Here is an 18509-nt window from a genome sequence, read left to right on the forward strand (position 1 = left end):
TTCTTTTTTAAATGAGCGCTCCGTGTTGCGATGCTCATTTGTAGCTGAGAAAGTAAATTCCTTCTGTGCTTTATATACTTGGTCAATAAATCTGATTGGGATTCTGACAAATTGAATTGACTCTCCCGCAGTGAGTGGAGCTGTAGCGGTGAGGTAGATGGATGGGAAGGGGCTGGGAAGGGGCGGGAGGTGTCCACTTAGTCACGGTGAACACGGCGGGCCAAGGATCAGATGACGGGGAACGGACTTGTCGCGCGTGCGCTTGTCGGAATGATTCATCCAAGTGCCACCAGACCCCGCCCCCCTCTCCACTCCCCCGCGCCCCTCCGCCTCTTTCCTCTCATCCGTCAGCACCCTCTTGGCCTCCTCACTCCCACACTCGTGACTTGCTGCCTTTCATTGCCGCCGGTGTGCTGCTGCTCCTGTTTAAACACTCTTCAGAAGTCACACTTTGCTGGTCAACCTCACCAAGTTCAAAAGAGGAGCAGCTTAAACGTCACAACATATTAAAGCAATCACCACCTGTAGCCCATTTGGTCCTTGGGACGTTGTGTTTATTCCATCCATCCATCCATCATCTACCGCTTATCCGGGGCCGGGTCGCGGGGGCAACAGCTTTAGCAGGGAAGCCCAGACTTCCCTCTCCCTAGCTACTTCTTCCAGCTCTCCCCGGGGGATCCCGAGTCGTTCCCAGGCCACCTGGGTGACATAGTCTCTCCAGCGTGTCCTGGGTCTTCCTCGGGGTCTCCTCCCGGTGGGACATGACCGGAACACCTCACCGGGGAGGCGCTCAGGAGGCATCCGAATCAGATGCCCAAGCCACCTCATCTGGCTCCTCTCGATGTGGAGGAGAAGCGGCTCGACTCCGAGCCCCTCCCGGATGACTGAGCTTCTCACCTTATCTCTAAGGGAGAGCCGGACACCCTGCGGAGAAAACTCATTTCAGCCGCTTGTATCCGGGCTCTCGTTCTTTCGGTCACGACCCATAGCTCGTGACCATAGATGAGGGTTGGGACGTAGATCGACCGGTAAATTGAGAGCTTCGCCCTTTGGCTCAGCTCCTTCTTCACCACGACAGACCGATACAACGTCCTCATCACAGCAGACGCTGCACCGATCCGCCTGTCGATCTCCCGCTCCCTTCTGCCCCCACTCGTGAACAAGACCCCAAGATACTTGAACTCCTCCACTTGGGTAAGATCTCCTCCCCGACCCGGAGGGGGCACTCCACCCTTTTCCGACTGAGGACCATGGTTTCAGATTTGGAGGTGCTGATTTTCATCCCAACCGCTTCACACTCGGCTGCGAAACGCTCCAGTGAGAGTTGGAGAGCCCCGTTTGAAGGAGCCAACAGCACCACATCATCTGCAAAAAGCAGGGATGTAATACTGAGGCCCCCAAAACGGACCCCCTCAACGCTTCGGCTGCGCCTAGAAATTCTGTCCATAAAGGTTATGAACAGAATCGTTGTGTTTATTTTGAAGCATATTTGGAGTGAGTTTTCTTTCGATGGTTCATGATTGATAGGAAGTTAAAACCCGTCCTTTATTTTACTTGGATCTCGAGGCACAGCCGTTCATCATCACCCTCCTAAAATAATGGCCTGTCATTTTTTTTGATTACCCCCCCCCCCCCCCTGGCCCCCAGAACCACATTTTGATTACATTGTGTTTGTTGGAACTGAATCATCTGTTTAACTAAGGATGAAGCCAATTTTACCAGGGGTGGCTAGCAGTGTAAGGCAAAAAGAGAATTTTTGTGTCCACATATGAGTTAGGCCATTGTTTTAAGAGGCTGGCGATACATTTTTTTTTGTTTTTTAATAAGCCTGCCGTATTTTGCCTCAATATTCTTTTATCTTTTGGCAAGACCGGAATCTTCATTCATGTGACCATATGCTCGCTAGCATGCTTGCTGTATAAAAACCATTTCTTTCTTCATTTTTGGAGGGAACCCCCCCCCCCCCCCCCCCCCACATCTGACTATATTTATATACAGCATATCCAATTAAATGTTTATTCATTAATCTTCATCATTTGCTCATAATAGTTTTTTTCATGAAGTATCTCAACAACTTCATGAGTAGTGGCAGTTTTTCTCCTCCTCGTGATCTTTATTTGACAATACAGTATATTTATAATACATATGATACAACCACTTTATCCCAGTCTCTGAACTGATTTTTGTGGTATCATTTCTGGCACAGACTGCTGAAGAGTATAAAAAGTCTTACCAGGCCATTTATCTTGATTACCTCTACCCTCGAACTGAAGTCCAGTTTCTCCAAATGTTGAGATTTATTTTTGAACTGTTTGCATCAAATAGCTAACATATTTTACATGTGAATTGGTCCTCCATCTGTTTGTGGCGGTTTTGTGGTTTTTGTACTTGGTTTGTTGGAAGGAGATGTGGTCCTTGTTGTGTTAAAGGTGTTTCTGTGGCTGTGGCCCTCACATAGTTGGCTTTCGAAAATTCACTGGAAAAAAAATCTCACCTGTTCCCTAAGTTTGCGATTATCTGTCATGTGACAAAAACATTTCTTTGTGGCAAAATACTGTACATTGGGTAGTTTTTGTGTTGTGATGTCTGTTCAATTGAGACAATGTTCGGTGAGGAGTGCCGTGCTTTGGATTTGAGATCAGATCGGACGCCAAGCTAAAAAAGAAAACGAGTCGGCCATTTTGTTTGGAACCGGCCATTTTAGGCTCCATTCCACTTCATTTCCGAATCCCACCTGAGATTTTGCGATCAAACTTGAACCACGTTTACGACACAGACAACCCTGCGTGATTGTATCTTTTGGATGCTTCCCCGCTCCCTCATGCCCAGCAAAGCCACCACTGGGAGGCGGCCTGGCGGACCTTTCACAGGAGTATTACAGCACAGTCCGACGCGGCGATAAGCCTCCTGTTACGGCCTCTTGGGACGGGGTTCCATACGAAGGCGGACGGGGGCCGTGTATTCTCCCGTGGCTGCGGGGAAGAGCAGCATAATGGCCGAGACGCATCATCACGGCGGCAAGCTGAGAAGGCCTGACCTGTGACTGCGCTCCCGAGCTCATTCCCACACGCCTTCAGCACGCTGCATAATGACACTTTTTGTTAGACGAGAGAGAGAGAGAGAGAGAGAGAGTCAGAGAGGGAAAATAACTGATGGACTAAAAGAAATATTGTATGGGTTAGTAGCAGAGGGTTTTAAACAAGGTGTGGCTATCGATACCAAAGGAAACAAGTTGCTGCTGACTAGCTTGCACCCTGCTCAGAAGCCTGCACGCTTCCTTTCTGCTGTCAAAGTGCCGCTTCACATTCGACCGTTTCGTCGATGGTGTTTTGTCATTGCAAATTAGACACACCGCAGAACTTGTTCTCTCCACAAAGGCGAATCCTTCATTCGGTCCATTCGTCCTGAAGTGTACCATAGTCGTCATCTTTTTTTCTTTTCGCCATTTTATTCGTCGAACGATTAGATTTGAGCTAATGACCGAGCAGGCTGATTCATAAGGGGGCGTCTACCTGTTTCCCCAGCAACGGCCTACGTAGGCTAGTATCATCCAATTAAAATCGCTCTCCTGCCGCCAACTGCAGCCCTGAACAGAACAAATCGATGGATGGATTAAACAAGCGATAATATTTTGTTTTATCTGCGAGCCAGATGCAATCATCAAAAGAGCCATATCTGGCTCCCGAGCCATAGGTTTCCGACCCCTGCTGTATATGAACAGAATCCGGTATTTTTTCAAAATAAAACATTTCAGATTCTGAAATGAATAAACCGGAAGTAATGTAAGCTATTGAGTCTTTCTGTGCGGCCTGGTACCAAATGACCCGCGGACCGGTAACGGGTGTTGGGTTGTAAATCACATTTATGGGAGGAGCGCACCACTACTTGGGAATCCCTCACAGCCTTTTCCAAATGTGTGTGTGTGTTTTTTAAATACCACTCAACACCTCCCCAGAGCCCCTCATGAATCCAGAGTTGCCACACCCTCCTCACTCCTGAATCATTTTGTTGATGTTGACACAGTTTTGACTGCCATTTAACTAATGAGCCTATACACGTAAAAAAGTCCAAAGTATTTTGGCCCGAAGCAAATGTCTGAATGGGGTGTGATTTCGCACATTTGGAAAGAGATGCACACTAGTCAGGATATATGTACTTTATTCATATGGTATGTATGCTTGTTTACATTTATACAAAACAAAAAATACAGAATACAGTAGAGTTCTCACCCAGAGTAGCAGCTGGGCATTCATCATCACCCTAATAATAATTAGCGTAATAATACTAACAAGAATAGCAATATCTGCCTTTTTCTGTGGGCCCACCAGACTTATTTTACCATCTGGACATTTTGATTGTCCCACTGTGTCATACATATATATATTTTTTTAAATGGCGTTCAGGACCAGTATGAACAACATCATTCAGTAGGCGCTACCACCTTGTTTTCATTCATTCACAGCTTTCGTCAAGAGTCAACATGTGAGAAGGGGGGACGGAGGGGAACATTGCTCTGTCGCCGGGAGGCAAGAGAAAAAAAAAAGCCAGAACTGTAGCAGTAGCATCTCGGGAACCGTGCGGGATAAATGAGCTTCTTTTTTGGGTGACAAATGCACATTAAAAAGCAAGCAAAGGTGGATTACAAAGGTGTGCAAGGAATCCGTTCATTGACATTTTTGTCAATTGTGTTGAAGTAATTCATCATTAGCCCTCCTGTTATGCCGTGGGTCAAAATGACCCTTATTGAAGTTTACGACTCAACATTAGTATAAGATTTCTTGGTCTGGCCATGTTTGCCATCATTTTGTGTTTTATATTTTAACATGCATATGTAGAGGGTCAAAATGACCCACCCATCCATTCATCAAATGTGAAAAATAGGGTAAATGTTCTATTGACGGCTTGTTCTTTACTTCGTTCTTTCAAATTAAAAAAAAACAGAAAAAAGATTGACCCAATTCAAGACTCAAAATGAAATCATTAAAAAAATTGGAGATGAAATATCTCCTGCTGGCCTCGTTCTCGATTGTTAAGAAGATATGGTAGCTAATCATGCACTCGCTGGGGGTCAAATTGACCCATTGTAAAAGTAAGTGGAGATATGAAAGAAGAAAGTCAAAAAGGCTTCTTTTGCTGGCTTTGTTCGTGGTCACTTCACTGTGTAGAGGGTCAAATTGACCTGTTAAATTTCAAATATGGCTTTGCACGCGGTCAAACATGAGATATAGGTCAACTTGACCCGTTTAAATTTTCTCCATCCATCCATCATCTACCGCTTATCCGGGGCCGGGTCGCGGGGGCAACAGCTTTAGCAGGGAAGCCCAGACTTCCCTCTCCCTAGCTACTTCTTCCAGCTCTCCCCGTGGGATCCCGAGTCGTTCAGGATCCCCAATTTTCTCAATTGTTCCATTTTTATCGCAGTCTAAAGATGCACGTTTTCGGTTAGCTCGTCTCTTCCGATGGCTAAACATATGCAGGCTGTCTTGTTGACCCGCAAACATATTTGGTGTCGCAAAGAACATAACAAGAGGGTTAATCACAGTCATGCGGCAGAAAACAGGAGTTCAGAACATGATCGGCGTCTGCCCAATTAAACAAAAGGCACAAGGGGACTTCTGTTGAAAGTCACTCAAAGAGAACTTGATCCGTTTGTTTGCAGTGTGGATTGCAGATGTTGCCATCGGCAAGAAAGAAAAGTGATTGTGATGAAAAGGAATTACCATAATATTTTAGAAACCACAACTCCCATCATAAAACCCTGATTGAAACGGCAACTTGACCCTTTGACAATACCTGAGACGAACGTGAACGTTTTGAGTGAAATCATTATGATTAAAAAAAAAAAAAATATATATATATATATATATTAAATATATTTTAAAGGAAAACAATTAGGTAGGTAATGACACTTACAAATGACGGTTTGGTGACTTGGAGCGCTTGAAACATATTTACAAAAAAATTCTATTTGAACATAAAATCTCATGCAGCAATTTGAAATTAGGTTTGTCATTTAGGTTATTCTTTTTAAAATGATATTTCATATTGCTATTTTTTGGGGGGGATAATTCTTTTCCGATGTATTTACACAGTTGAACTCACTAAACATATTAAATAGTAATGTCAAATTTACAATTTGCTCAGATTAGACAAATAATCAGTATTGCTTTGTAGTCCGTGTCAAAGAGTTTTTCTTGTTTCCATTGATTGATTTATTTTATTTTTCCGAACTCAAGTTAGGGATACCAATTACCGTATTTTCACGACTACAAGGCGCCATTAAAAGTCTTAATTTTTCTCCAAAATGGACAGGACGCCTTATGATGCAGAGCGTCTTTTGTATGCGCTGAGTTCCGAAATCTGACTGACAGCCGACACGCTGTTTATATAGAGAAAAGGCGGAAGTGACTGTGTACAGGCATGTGGCGAAGAAGTCGGCCAATCAGTGAAGGGTCGGCGTGTATATATACATATATGGAGAGAGGGAGAGAGGGGGAGAGAGAGAGAGAGAGAGAGAGAGACAGACAGAGAGACAGAGAGAGACAGAGAGAGAGAGAGAGAGCGAGAGAAGGCAGACGTGAGAGAGGAAAGGCATGCTGGGGAGCAGTCCGCCAATGGGTGAAGGGTGGGCGTGTAAGTGGACGCTAAAGGGACGCTGCAAGCAGGTACCAACACCTGTATAGAGTGTGGCAATGTGCTTTGTTGCAAAACAACTTCGGTTTTGGTTTCTAAGAACCCCCGAAAATAAATTCGACAAAGACACACGCCTACGAAGCTCAGTTCAAACTTCAAGGGGAGAGAGAGGGAACGCGGCGTTTTTAATGGATTACGGTACGGTGTTCAATTCTTTCTACACACACACGCGCTGCCACCATGTTTCGCTCTGTTCTTTACTTTCAAATGTGGGAAAGCTTCACACGAGAGAAATGTTGACTTTGCTGTTGCTGCTCCTTCTTTCCGCTCGGCAATGCGCAGCAACTCACACTTTAGCATGTGATACGTTCAATGACAACTGGGATGTGCAGTCCTCTGCTTCTGATACAGAGGATGAGAACTTTGATGGATTTCTGGGTGATGATCGATCGAAAACGTGAGAACAGTGTACGATGGCTAAATAAAATACACCCGAACTCAGTTCTGCTGTCGTTGCCTTTTTAAAAACGTGTTTTTAGCTTGTATCTGTATGTCTTGGCCTGCTACCGTATGCTTCAAGCTAACGTGTTTTTAGCGTGCGCGCATACATGCCGTATGTTTATAAGCTGGCGTATGTTTTACCACTTTAAAACTGCGGCCAATCATACAGTGCGTTTTGTCTATGTGTAAAATACAGAAATAGCACCCATTAATGAGACTGCGCCCAACCGTACGGTGCGGCGAATGGTCGTGAAAATACGGTAATATTTAACACGTGATTTTTTTTTAAATAGTTTTGTTAAAATGACCCACTCTAAGCAAAATGTATATATTTTATTAAGTAAAATTTTGTTGCATCAATTACATTTTGAGGCCAGTAATCATCTACAAAAAAAAAAAGTTTTGAAGGTAGCATCTGTAAAACGTGCACGTGTATTCCTGATGATGACTCCTGCTTGTAGCTTTAGCGCAGTTAGCTTCAGGCACATCAAAGACATGCGTAAAAGCAGAAGAAATTGGACGGCCGGGTGAATACGTCTGCTTTTTGTTCGCCGCAAAGCAGCCTCCCCGAGTGGACGTTTTATAGAGTTAGCCTCCATGACGCTAATTGGCATAGCTTTTCGTTTGCTATGACGTGAATCAGATTTGATTTGAGACAGTAAGGACAAAAGAGAGGAGAGCACATGACTTTTTTTACAGGCATGTCTTTAGGCTATGCTAGGCTAAAAGTGCTAATGAGCATTCATGGCTCTGTTTTGCACATTACGTCACCTTACTTAATTAGTATCGTAGCTAGCATGTGTTTGAATACAGTGGAACCACCAAAGCTGAGGCTGTAGTTCAGTGAGCATGAAAGGTCAAACAAAGAAGGAAAGAACCTGTAAGTGAAGATTCCAAGTTGTATGAGAGTAAAAAAAAAAAAAAAAAAGGGACAGCAGTACACTGACGAAAAAAAAGGTTGCGTTGAAATTAGTCAATGTTATTTCATCAAGTGGCCGCACAAAATAACATCTGGATCCAGATCCTTATGATCCATTTTTTGAAGTAGACGATAGATCTACTTCTGAAATGTATCTAAATCCTGATGATTATATTGTGTACGACTTGACAAAATAAAACTGAGTAAATAGAAGACAAGAATTTTTTTTTTTTTCAGCATAGCAGCCACACTCACGGTGCCACTTCAATGACAGCGAATAATGTCACTTAAAATGTTGTTGAACAATTAGCAAAGCTTTAACAATGGCTACAGTCGAGATAATTGACATTATTTCCTATGGGAATTGTTTTTTTTGGCATTTTTTTTTAAGTATGAAAAGCCGTTGTCTTCCTTTTGCACTTGTATGACGAGTAAGAAAGTTTTAACAAATAATAATCTAGATAAGATGATTTGCATGATTTCCTATGACGGATAATTTAAAAAGACCCCCCCGCATTTGCAAATGTGCTCCTGGAGTGTAACAATAAATAAATGGAGTGCACGAGCCCCACCAGAAGACTAAAATGGAGATGATGGGCGAGGTGAATGGTGAGGAGGAGTGCGGGATATCCAGTGAGTGGAGGTAGCAGGAGGGGGGAAAAAACATAATCAGCATTGTCACAATCCGACATTCTCTTCTTCTTTGCTTAAAGTTTGTGAGGATGCCATCAAGTCCAAGAGACGAAATACTCGAGGGTGGTGGTGGTGGGGGGGCCGCTTCTAAAAACGAACATCTTTTTTTTTTCTCTTATTGTTTTTCGTACTCCTCAATGAATGAACCCAGTCTTAAAGCGAAAAGGAAAAGCGTATCCATACAGTAGAAGGGTCGAGGGTGGTTGGTGAGAGCGGACGAAACGATGGTTGCTGGCGGGCGACGCAGTAGAGAGAGGAAGCAGTTCTTTTGTTTGTTTCTTTGAATTGCCTCTGTGGTGTACCCCCATATGGAATGTGGCTTTCATCACCTGGAGAGCCCCCCCCCACACACACACACACAAATGAAGTGAGGTCAAACGAGATGACCATAAATCTTTCAAAATTTGCATCGGTTGAAATAAGACTCCCACAAATCCCAGAAGGCTTGCCCTGGTTAATACAAGACGACACTAAATCGTTGTAAAAGTTGCGGCAATTAAAATTTGTCGACCATAAATGGCATAAAATTTACCCTGAATCAAATTAAGATGACCTTAAATCGAAAATTGTGGTAGTGCAAATAACCGGATCGCTAAATAGCAGAAAGGTTGTGCCCATTAAATTAGATGACTGTAAATCCTTCTGACATTCCACAAATTCAAATGTGACGCTCATACTGATTTAAGTAAGACAACCATAAATCTTTAGAAAGTTCCAATGGTCCCAACCCAAAATCTCATGAATAATATTCATTGACAAATATGTAAAGCAAGTTATACATATATCTATATCTATCTATCTATCTATCTATCTATCTATCTATCTATCTATCTATCTATCTATCTATCTATCTATCTATCTATCTATCTATCTATCTATCTATCTATCTATCTATCTATCTATCTATCTATCTATCTATCTATCTATCTATCTATCTATCTATCTATCTATCTATCTATCTATCTATCTATCTATCTATCTATCTATCTATCTATCTATCTATCTATCTATTTTTAATGCATTTTAGTTTTTTTTCTTTCAATCTATTTAAAAAAAATTTTCCATTGATTTAGTTTTCGTTTACTTGAATGTTGACCCAAAAGTGAGAAAATGCTAATAATGTAGAAAAATGTCTTACCGGCTGAAATAGTTCTAGGGTTCATCACACAGTTTCAATCATGTTCAAATTGTTACTGGAAGCCAAAGAAGCAGAAGGAAAAATAAAAACAAGGGCGTCAGATAGCAAGGGAAAAATAGAAGTCAGGATCTGCTTATTCTTGACAAACGAGAAAGAAAACATTTACGTTTCTGTAATTGGGGACTCTAGCGGAGGTGCGCGCCCTATTGTTCCCGTGAAGAGAACGCCTTCTCCGGGACTCAGCGGAAGATCTCGGCTGTTCCGTCGTGATCTGAGCTGCTTGGAGGGGAGGGGGAGGGAAGGAGGGGGGGGGGGGGGGAAGAAATCGTTTTTAATACTTCCACCACACCTTCGGCAGAACTTCTACGAGCAGCTGCTGCAGTAAATTCCAGGCAAAGATGAAAGCAACCGTAGGTGGCTAATTTACAAGGTGGGGGGGGTGGGGGGGGGAGCATAACTACTCACCTTCCATACGAGCAGCAGGATGAGAGCCAGGAAGGGAATGAAGAGTAAAGACAGAAGACTTCGCTCCACAACCTTCGGAAGCAGACGCGCTTCTTGCTCTGTATGTAGACAACATTGACGACGTTGACAAAAGGCAAACATGAAAGAGTGACAAGGTGAAAAAGCATCAACGTGATCAACAACAACGGAAATATTCAATCTTCGAATAACAAGAAAATTACTCATCATGGTATGAAGAAGTTGCGATGATGTAATCCGGCCCACCCTAGCCCTAGCTCAAAACCCTAATTAGAAATGCATTTAAAACCCGACCCCAAGTTTGAAACCCTAGTGTGTTTTTAAAGAGGTATATTTTCATGTAATATTATTATTGTTATTACATGTAAAACCGCCGTGACCCTTAATTTCTCTTCATGGGAATCTTAAAACCCTGGCTTAAAAATGTGCATTGAAACCCAAAACCTGTCCCCAAAAGCTCATTTTAAAACCCAACTCGCTTTAAAAACCTTAACCCAGCCTTAAAACACTCAACCCCCATTAACCCTGGCCTAAAACCTTCAGTTGAAACCCTAATTTCGAACCCCAACTCCAGTTTTGTTACCCCGCTTGAAAACACTAACCCTGATTGAAAGCCCTTTTTTTCACTTAAAACCCAACCTCTGCTTTTAAATCCTTCTCTGAAGCCCGACCTCTTGTTGAACAACCAAACCCAGGATTGAAACCCACATTTGAAAACCTTAACCTTTATTTGAAACCACATTTTGAAACCCTAATACTGGCTCGAAACACGACGTTGAAAAAAGCAAATCTGGCTTAGAAGAAACCCTCATTTGAAAGGCTTAAAACCACAACCAATCCTTGAAACCCTAAATTGGAACTCTAACAAGGAACCCTAACCCTCGCTTGAAACACTACTTTGACTGAAACTGAAACCAAGCTTGAATCGAATTTGAAAGACCGAACGAAAACCGTCACAGAGGGATTGAAATCTTACTTTGAAACCCCGATTCTCACTCAAACCCCGAATTTTAACCCTGGTAAACCTGTTTTAGCAAAAAGTGGTCGAGTAATATTACAGAAATGATGTCACCACTAAGTGCAAATGCTTTTCGTTCCAGGTAAAAACTAAGATCCATGCAAAGTCTTTCAAAGGATCTGTAAAATAATTCTTTCCCAAATCTTGTTCTTGCGCTTTTTTTTTTGGGACGTAATTTTAGTCAGCTCTTTATTTATATCATCACTTTGTATTTCCTGTGTTTTGTAGATGGTTTTAAATGCATTTTCAATTCTGTGAAGCGCATTGAGTTACCTTGTGTATGAAATGTGCCGTATCAATCAAGCTGCTAGGCCGTGCCGAACAGATCATCAGTCATTAGTTACCCAACGATATTTTGCAAAAGCAAATCTGGCTCAGAAGAAACCCTCATTTGAAAGGCTTAAAACCACAAACAATGCTTGAAACCCTAAGTTGGAACGATGGGATGAAGAAATCCTCCTCCCCAATGTTTTGATTTTTCTTTACTTCAAAATGTCCAAGTGTTTGAACTCACAAATCACGCAACGTGATATTGGAAACATTTTGCATGTGAAACGTTTCCATCACAGCTCCCCGGAGGTTGAAAACAGTTCCTGTGAGGTTGTGAGAAGCGACCGGGCCTTCTAGTCCACTGATGACTTTTTACACAAGTCTGGTTAATTCCATTCAATCGATCTTAAGTCATATGAAGAGTTCAAAGGTTTAAAAACGGAGCAGGCGGCAGCGAAGACGCAAAGGCTTCGGGACAAACAGTCCCGTCTCGGAGGAGGAATTTGAAGGCCAAGTGACGGCACCAAATGTTCTGTCAAAATCTTTCACACACACACCAGCTGGACTGGTTTCGCAGCTCGGCGCTAACATGTCACCCGCACGCACACACACACTTGAAAGAGTCAAACATGCAGGCTTGACGTGGGAAGAACACAAGACAATGAGTGAGAGTACGTACCTATTTGGCAGTCTCTGGATGCAGCACACTCTGAGATTTTACTGCTGGACGACGGCAAGCCTAAAACGAGCACAGAGCACAGACGCGTTTCTTAGAGTGACAGTGTCATTAGATTGACAAAGGTACTTTCAGGTACGAGCTTCATCCGTTTCACACTTGCAATTCAACGGTGAATCATCTTTTCCTATTAAAATGAATGTAAATGCAATTGATCGGTTTCAGCCTCCCCCAGAAAATGACAACAAATTTTCAAACGTGTCTCCTAATAAGATTTTTGGGGTTTCAATTCAATGGGCAATGTGCTTCTCCTTCTGGTGTGCACGCCTTGGCCATCATATAATACAGACAAACGCGCATGAAGAAGAGTTTCACAGCTGACTCCGTAACATTCATTAATGGTCGTCAATTCCCCCAGAAGATAAAGAATATATGCCTGTGAGTGTTGCAATATTGTGTCAACATGCAAATAAATATCTGTTGCTTAAAAGGCTGCAACAACGCCACACAGGTGGCATCCGTTAGCTCGTCTCTGGTTTTTGGTGTGGTTTGTCGGCATCGGTCCATAAACACACTGTGACGTTCCAACAATGCACAATGCATTCACCCATTAACAGATGTCAGAAGCGTCGCGTCGTGAGAACCGACAGCAGAAGTTGGTCCCATTTCGACACGTTGAACTTTTATCAAACGTAAATAAAGCGCTAAACAGTCAGAATAGGCAAGATAGGCTACACGCTACACGCTATCGGTTGTTGTTTTGATTTTTATTAGACAGACAAATGAGAAGCACTGGCTGGTGATAGTGCTAAATGACAATGTGACATCCCACTTTATGTTTAGATTTTATACATATACACGACTGTGACGTGAATTATCTCTGACTGGACGTCCAGCCTTCTACGAAATGAATTTATAGAGCGAGGTGGCCGAAGGTGTGTGACACATTTGTAGCGTTCGCGTTTGGACGCTGTGGTGCGAGCAAAATAGTTTTGTGGACGAGTGAAACATCAACATTTGATTTGGCGGAGACAAAAGTTCCCCTCCCCAAAATAACGTTCCCACGTAGCTGAAACACAGTCGTTAAGAGTTCAGCAAAAAAATGCTGTGGAAAAATATGCCTTAAAAAGTCAAATACAAGTCAAATCAAGGATGCTGATGGAAAAGTATCAACTGACGTCAGCGCTGTCAACAGCTCGTACATTAGCTTGCTTTTTTTTATGCGTGTAGATGTCATGACGGCAGTCGGACGATAACATGAAAGTGAAGGTAAAAAAAAAAAAACGCATAATTTAAAAAAAAGTAACGTTACAGAAATAGTTGTCAATTATGTGAAACATGATTTTAAAAATGGTAAGTTAAACTAATTTTATTGGGGAAAAAAAGTTGCAATATTACAAAACACGCAGAGAAGAAGAAAACAATAAAGTTGTAAGCAAAGACATTTTGCTACAAAAATTGTACTTTACTACACTGTAGCTATACGAGAAGAAATATTTTGAGAATAAAGTCAAAATATAAAATGAATTGATATTAAGACCTAATGTATCAAAGTAAAGTTACAATCTAACTGGAAAAAAATTACGTTACAAAGATTAAGTTGTAATAATACAAAAGTGCTGGAAATTTACAGGACTCATATTACAGGGGAAAAAAATATATAGAAATATATATATAACATTGAAAAAGTTGTAATCTTGCAAGAATAAAGTTCATATTACAGAAACTAATATGAAAATAAAGTCACAATGTAACAAATATATCTTTCACGCGCATCAAGTTGAAAAAGCTGTTCATGTTACACGGTCTACGACATCACAGTGAAGCAACGAAATTTCTCGTAAAGACAATTCAGAAAAATAATGATGTAATGGTGTAACAATATTCATATTTGTAGTAAATGTTATATTCCAAAAATATTTGTAATGTTCTGAAAAAGATGCAGTATTAAAAAAAAATAAAAATTAGCTCGCTAGCTAGCTACAATTTTGTAACATTATGACAGCTACCTTGCTAGCATCTACCATCTGTGTGTATGTGTATGTATATTATGTGTATTTACTGTATGTGTGTGTGAGAATATATTTAAACATATATACATATATATATATTTTTTAAGATTTTTTTATCGTAATATGAGAAAAAAAACGGTCATGTAATATTAAGAGAATAAAGTGTCAAGTTATGCCTATTTATCTTTCGAGGGGCTGACATTGCGGGGAAAACGTTATGTAACGAGAATAATGAGATATTATTGCACCACAGCAATGGTTCTTTTCCAAGCATCGATGAGGGTTCACAGACCTTCTAAATATTGTTCTGTTTGCGTGTAGGGCGTGGTGGGGCAGGGGGGAGGCTCGCAGTCGTCCGAGTCGTCCCTGTGCTGCGCGCTGGCCAGGAAGTCGGACACAAACTCAAAGTATTGCTCGGTGGGCCACCGCTCCCCACGGTAGTGGCACTCAAAGTCGTACATGACCGATTCCTGCAAAGAACAATCCGGTTAGCAAACTCAATACTGATACGATTGATTGTACATCTTAATACCGTAACCCATGGCCTCTATCAGTTGACCGTGCCTCCCTCAATAAAACACATCCCACATCATTTTCATTTCATTTCGTTGATAAGGATCTTCAATATTTTTGGCAGTCGCCATTGCTATTCTTCCCGGAGTCCACTCCCACCGTTATTATCCTGACACTGCAATACATGAGTTAAATACATCTTTACAATTGTTTATCATCTATATACTGTACTAGCTGGTTCGCCGCCCTCCGGGCGGCTCATCAACTAGTTCCTGCGGAAGGCTGGTAAGGTGGTGGTTCGCCGCCCTCTGGGCGGCTCATCAGCTAGTTCCTGCGGAAGGCTGGTAAGGTGGGCCTTCGGCCCACAAAAGTGTTGTTGCTTGGTTCAACTTTTTGTTCATCTTCATTGCTTATCGCGAAAATAAAGAGATGTTTAGCTCTACTAAATAACTAACAATTTCATTGCAATGCTTGTGGGTAGACAACATTTTTTCGCTAAGCTGCCCGTGCGATCGTAGTGAGCCACTGCCTGAGCGGCGCAGTGGCGGCGCGGTGAAGTAGGTACGTTTTGAAAAGGGACAGACGGAAGGACAGACCGCGTGCGGGACGACGCGCAATATATATATAGATAGCGAACTGCTTTTCATTCATTATTTACAAGAAATCAATTATTTAATGAGAGATGAATACAAACCCCAATTTCACTGAGGTTGGGATCTTGTGTAATATGTTAAATAAAAACAAAAATACAACATAATTAATGTTCATACTGAGAAACGTTTTTAAAAATATATATATTTATTCGTCGTGAATTTTAGGCCAGCAACATGACCCCCCCCCCTCCCACCAGCCCTCCCCAAAAAAAACAAAAAATCATAATTGGCATCAGTGTTTGGAAATTAGACGCTAATTGTTGAAGTGCTATACGTGTCATTTCCATTCTTGATTGACGTACTTCAGTTGCTCGCTCATCAGGCATCTACGTCAGGCGTCTATTTTGTGCTTAATATTCATTCATTCATCTTCTGTACCGCTTGATCCTCACTAGGATCGCGGGTGGTGCTGGAGCCCATCCCAGCCGTCTCCGGGCAGTAGGTGGGGGACACCCTGAATTGGTTGCCAGCCAATCGCAGGGCACACATAGACGAACAACCATCCACGCTCACACTCACACCTAGGGACAATTTAGAGTGTTCAATCAGCCTGCCATGCATGTTTTTGGAATGTGGGAGGAAACCGGAGCACCCGGAGAAAACCCACGCAGGCCCGGGGAGAACATGCAAACTCCACACAGGGAGGCCGGAGCTGGAATCGAACCCGGTACCTCTGCACTGTGAAGCCGACATGCTAACCACTGGACTACCGGGCCGCCCTTGTGCTTAATAGTCCACCACAAATTTTCAACGGGAGATAGGTCTGGACTGCAGGCAAGCCAGTCGAGCCCCGCACTCTTTTACGATGAAGCCAAGCTGTTGTAACACGTCTAGAATGTGGTTTGGGATTGTCTTGCTGATATAACAAAGGGCATCCCTGAAAAATAGATTGCAGCTTATGTTGCTCCAAAACCTGTGCGCCCCCTTTCAGCATTCATAGCGCCTTCACAGATGTGCAAGTTACCAATGCCTGTGCCACTAACACAGCCCCATTCCATCACAGATGCTGGATTTTGAACATTGCGTCTATGACAGTCCAGATGGTTCTTTTCTTCTTTGGCCCAGAGGACATATTGTGCATTATTTTCATAATTTCAAATGTGGACTTGTTAAACCATAGCACACACATTTTAACATTTATTTTCAGCTTGACGTTAGTCCACCTCAGATGAGCTCTGGCACCCGAGTAGTCGGCCGCATTTCTGGAGGTTACTGACATATGGCTTTTACTTTGCATGGTTTTGAAGAATTTTGAATGTAGATGTAGCGATGAACTTTGTGAACAGAAGATGGCTTTCTGACGGAACTGAGCGCACGTAGCAATCTGCTTTCAACAATGACGCTGGTGTTAATGCAGTGCCGCCCGAGGGCTTGCTTGTCACGGTCATTCAGTGTTGTTGTTCGGCCTTGCTGCTTCTGTGCGACGATTTATCCGAATTCTGTAAATCTTTTGTTGATATCATAGACCGTAGATGATGAAATCCATGAATTCCTTGAAATCGAATGCTGAGAAAACGTTGTTTTTAACCGAGATGTGAAATGACTTGTGTTTGTAGTGTGTTCAATTGATTATAGGCCGAATAGGATTTACCAAGAATTGTTTTATGTATTTATTTCTTTATTTTCACAGTGATCCAACTTGTAAAACCCACTTTGCAGAAATAAATCATGGAAACCCCCCCATAGAAACAATTTGAATGAACGAGTCTTACCACAGAACCCATGTTGAGCCGTAGCTCTTGGAGCATTTGTATAAATATGCTAATATCTTTTCTGTTCGACGAAATGTTGCCAAACTTGTGCGCTAAGTCTTGTAAACTCTCCTCCAGGTAGAAAACGTTGAGCTTTACCCAGCACATCCCACCCTGAAAAAAAAAAGACACACAGAAACATACTAACAGTGACAAATACATATTTTCAATGGATGGATGGATGATTTTTTTTCTAATCACTTTTCATTTCTCTTCTGAGCATTCGTCTTTTTCAAGGTAACATCATAACTTTGCTTGCTCGTAACATCGCAGATTAACATTACGACTTCATTCCTGGAACATGACAATTTTGCGCAGCATTTTGGGGTAATGCTGCGACGTTATCTTCTTAACATGAACACTTAGCAATGCAACCTTGGATTTTTTTTTTGTCATGACCTTGCAACTTTTTTTTCATATTACTATTGTAAAAGCTCAACCTTCTTGAATTTTATTCTTGTAACATGACAGTTATTTTGTTCTTGTAACATGACCATTCATTGTCATATTTCAACCGTTTTCAAAAATGACCATTCATGGGAATATTATGACTGAACTCTAAAAAATATAATTTTGTCATTACAACATTTAATTGCATTATTTTCTGTTTTATAACCTTAGACCTCAAACTTTTTTGTGGAATATTCACGTAGCCTTCCAACTTTTTTCTCTTTTTCCCTATCCTTTGCATATGATGTGATTTTTATTTTTTTTTGATACGCTTGCAGTGATGTTCACATCACACACACGTATGACATTCGACACAAAGCTGCTCGCAAATGTTCCAAGATCACCAAGCGGTTTCACCAAGGGAAACGGAAAAACAAATAAACAAAAAATCGTACCTCTTCTTTCGGAACGTAATGTACAGGAATTTTGTAGTCTTTGGGAATATTATGTTTCTGTGGAAGAGACAACAAGACATAAGCAATGTGAACGTTCAAATCCAAAAAGGGGAGCAGACATGAATGCCGAAGCAGATTACAAGGCTGTCAAGTAGGTTTCTTTGAAGCAACCATTGTCAGGGCCTTTGTGCACCTAATTACTGCACTAATTGCATCAAGGCTCAGTGACTTCTTAAAGGAACGGCGCGCAATAAGAGCCAGATGTTCTCTGTCAGCCATGTGTCCTCAAAGAGAGCATCCCAAGCTGTTGTTCTCGCTGGCTCGTGGACAGCAGCTAATCCTAATGTTTTATTCGGCTTAAAAAGATGTAATGGGGGTTTTTTTTGGTGTTTTTTTTCTTTATT

At 41.9% G+C, this 18509-nt stretch overlaps 1 protein-coding gene across 2 annotated transcripts in view; it reads right to left on the minus strand.

Annotated features, from left to right (window-relative positions):
• Positions 1-4141: 4141 nt before the first annotated feature.
• Positions 4142-18509, minus strand: part of kitlga (kit ligand a) — a 39152-nt gene continuing 24784 nt past the window's right edge. Inside the window, exons 3-10 of one of the 2 annotated variants that reach the window (XM_052061255.1) lie at positions 18106-18162; positions 17222-17374; positions 14636-14813; positions 12335-12394; positions 10350-10447; positions 10051-10163; positions 9885-9939; positions 4142-9075 (exon numbers count right to left, since the gene is read on the minus strand). In XM_052061255.1, the coding sequence (XP_051917215.1) occupies positions 9909-9939; positions 10051-10163; positions 10350-10447; positions 12335-12394; positions 14636-14813; positions 17222-17374; positions 18106-18162 (690 nt within the window). In that variant the 3' untranslated portion in view covers positions 4142-9075; positions 9885-9908. The remainder of the gene's footprint in view (positions 9076-9884; positions 9940-10050; positions 10164-10349; positions 10448-12334; positions 12395-14635; positions 14814-17221; positions 17375-18105; positions 18163-18509) is intronic. The other variant, XM_052061256.1, reaches the window with a different exon arrangement.

This window comes from Hippocampus zosterae, chromosome 3 (genome assembly GCF_025434085.1).
Source record: "Hippocampus zosterae strain Florida chromosome 3, ASM2543408v3, whole genome shotgun sequence".
In the NCBI taxonomy this organism is placed as follows: domain Eukaryota; kingdom Metazoa; phylum Chordata; class Actinopteri; order Syngnathiformes; family Syngnathidae; genus Hippocampus; species Hippocampus zosterae.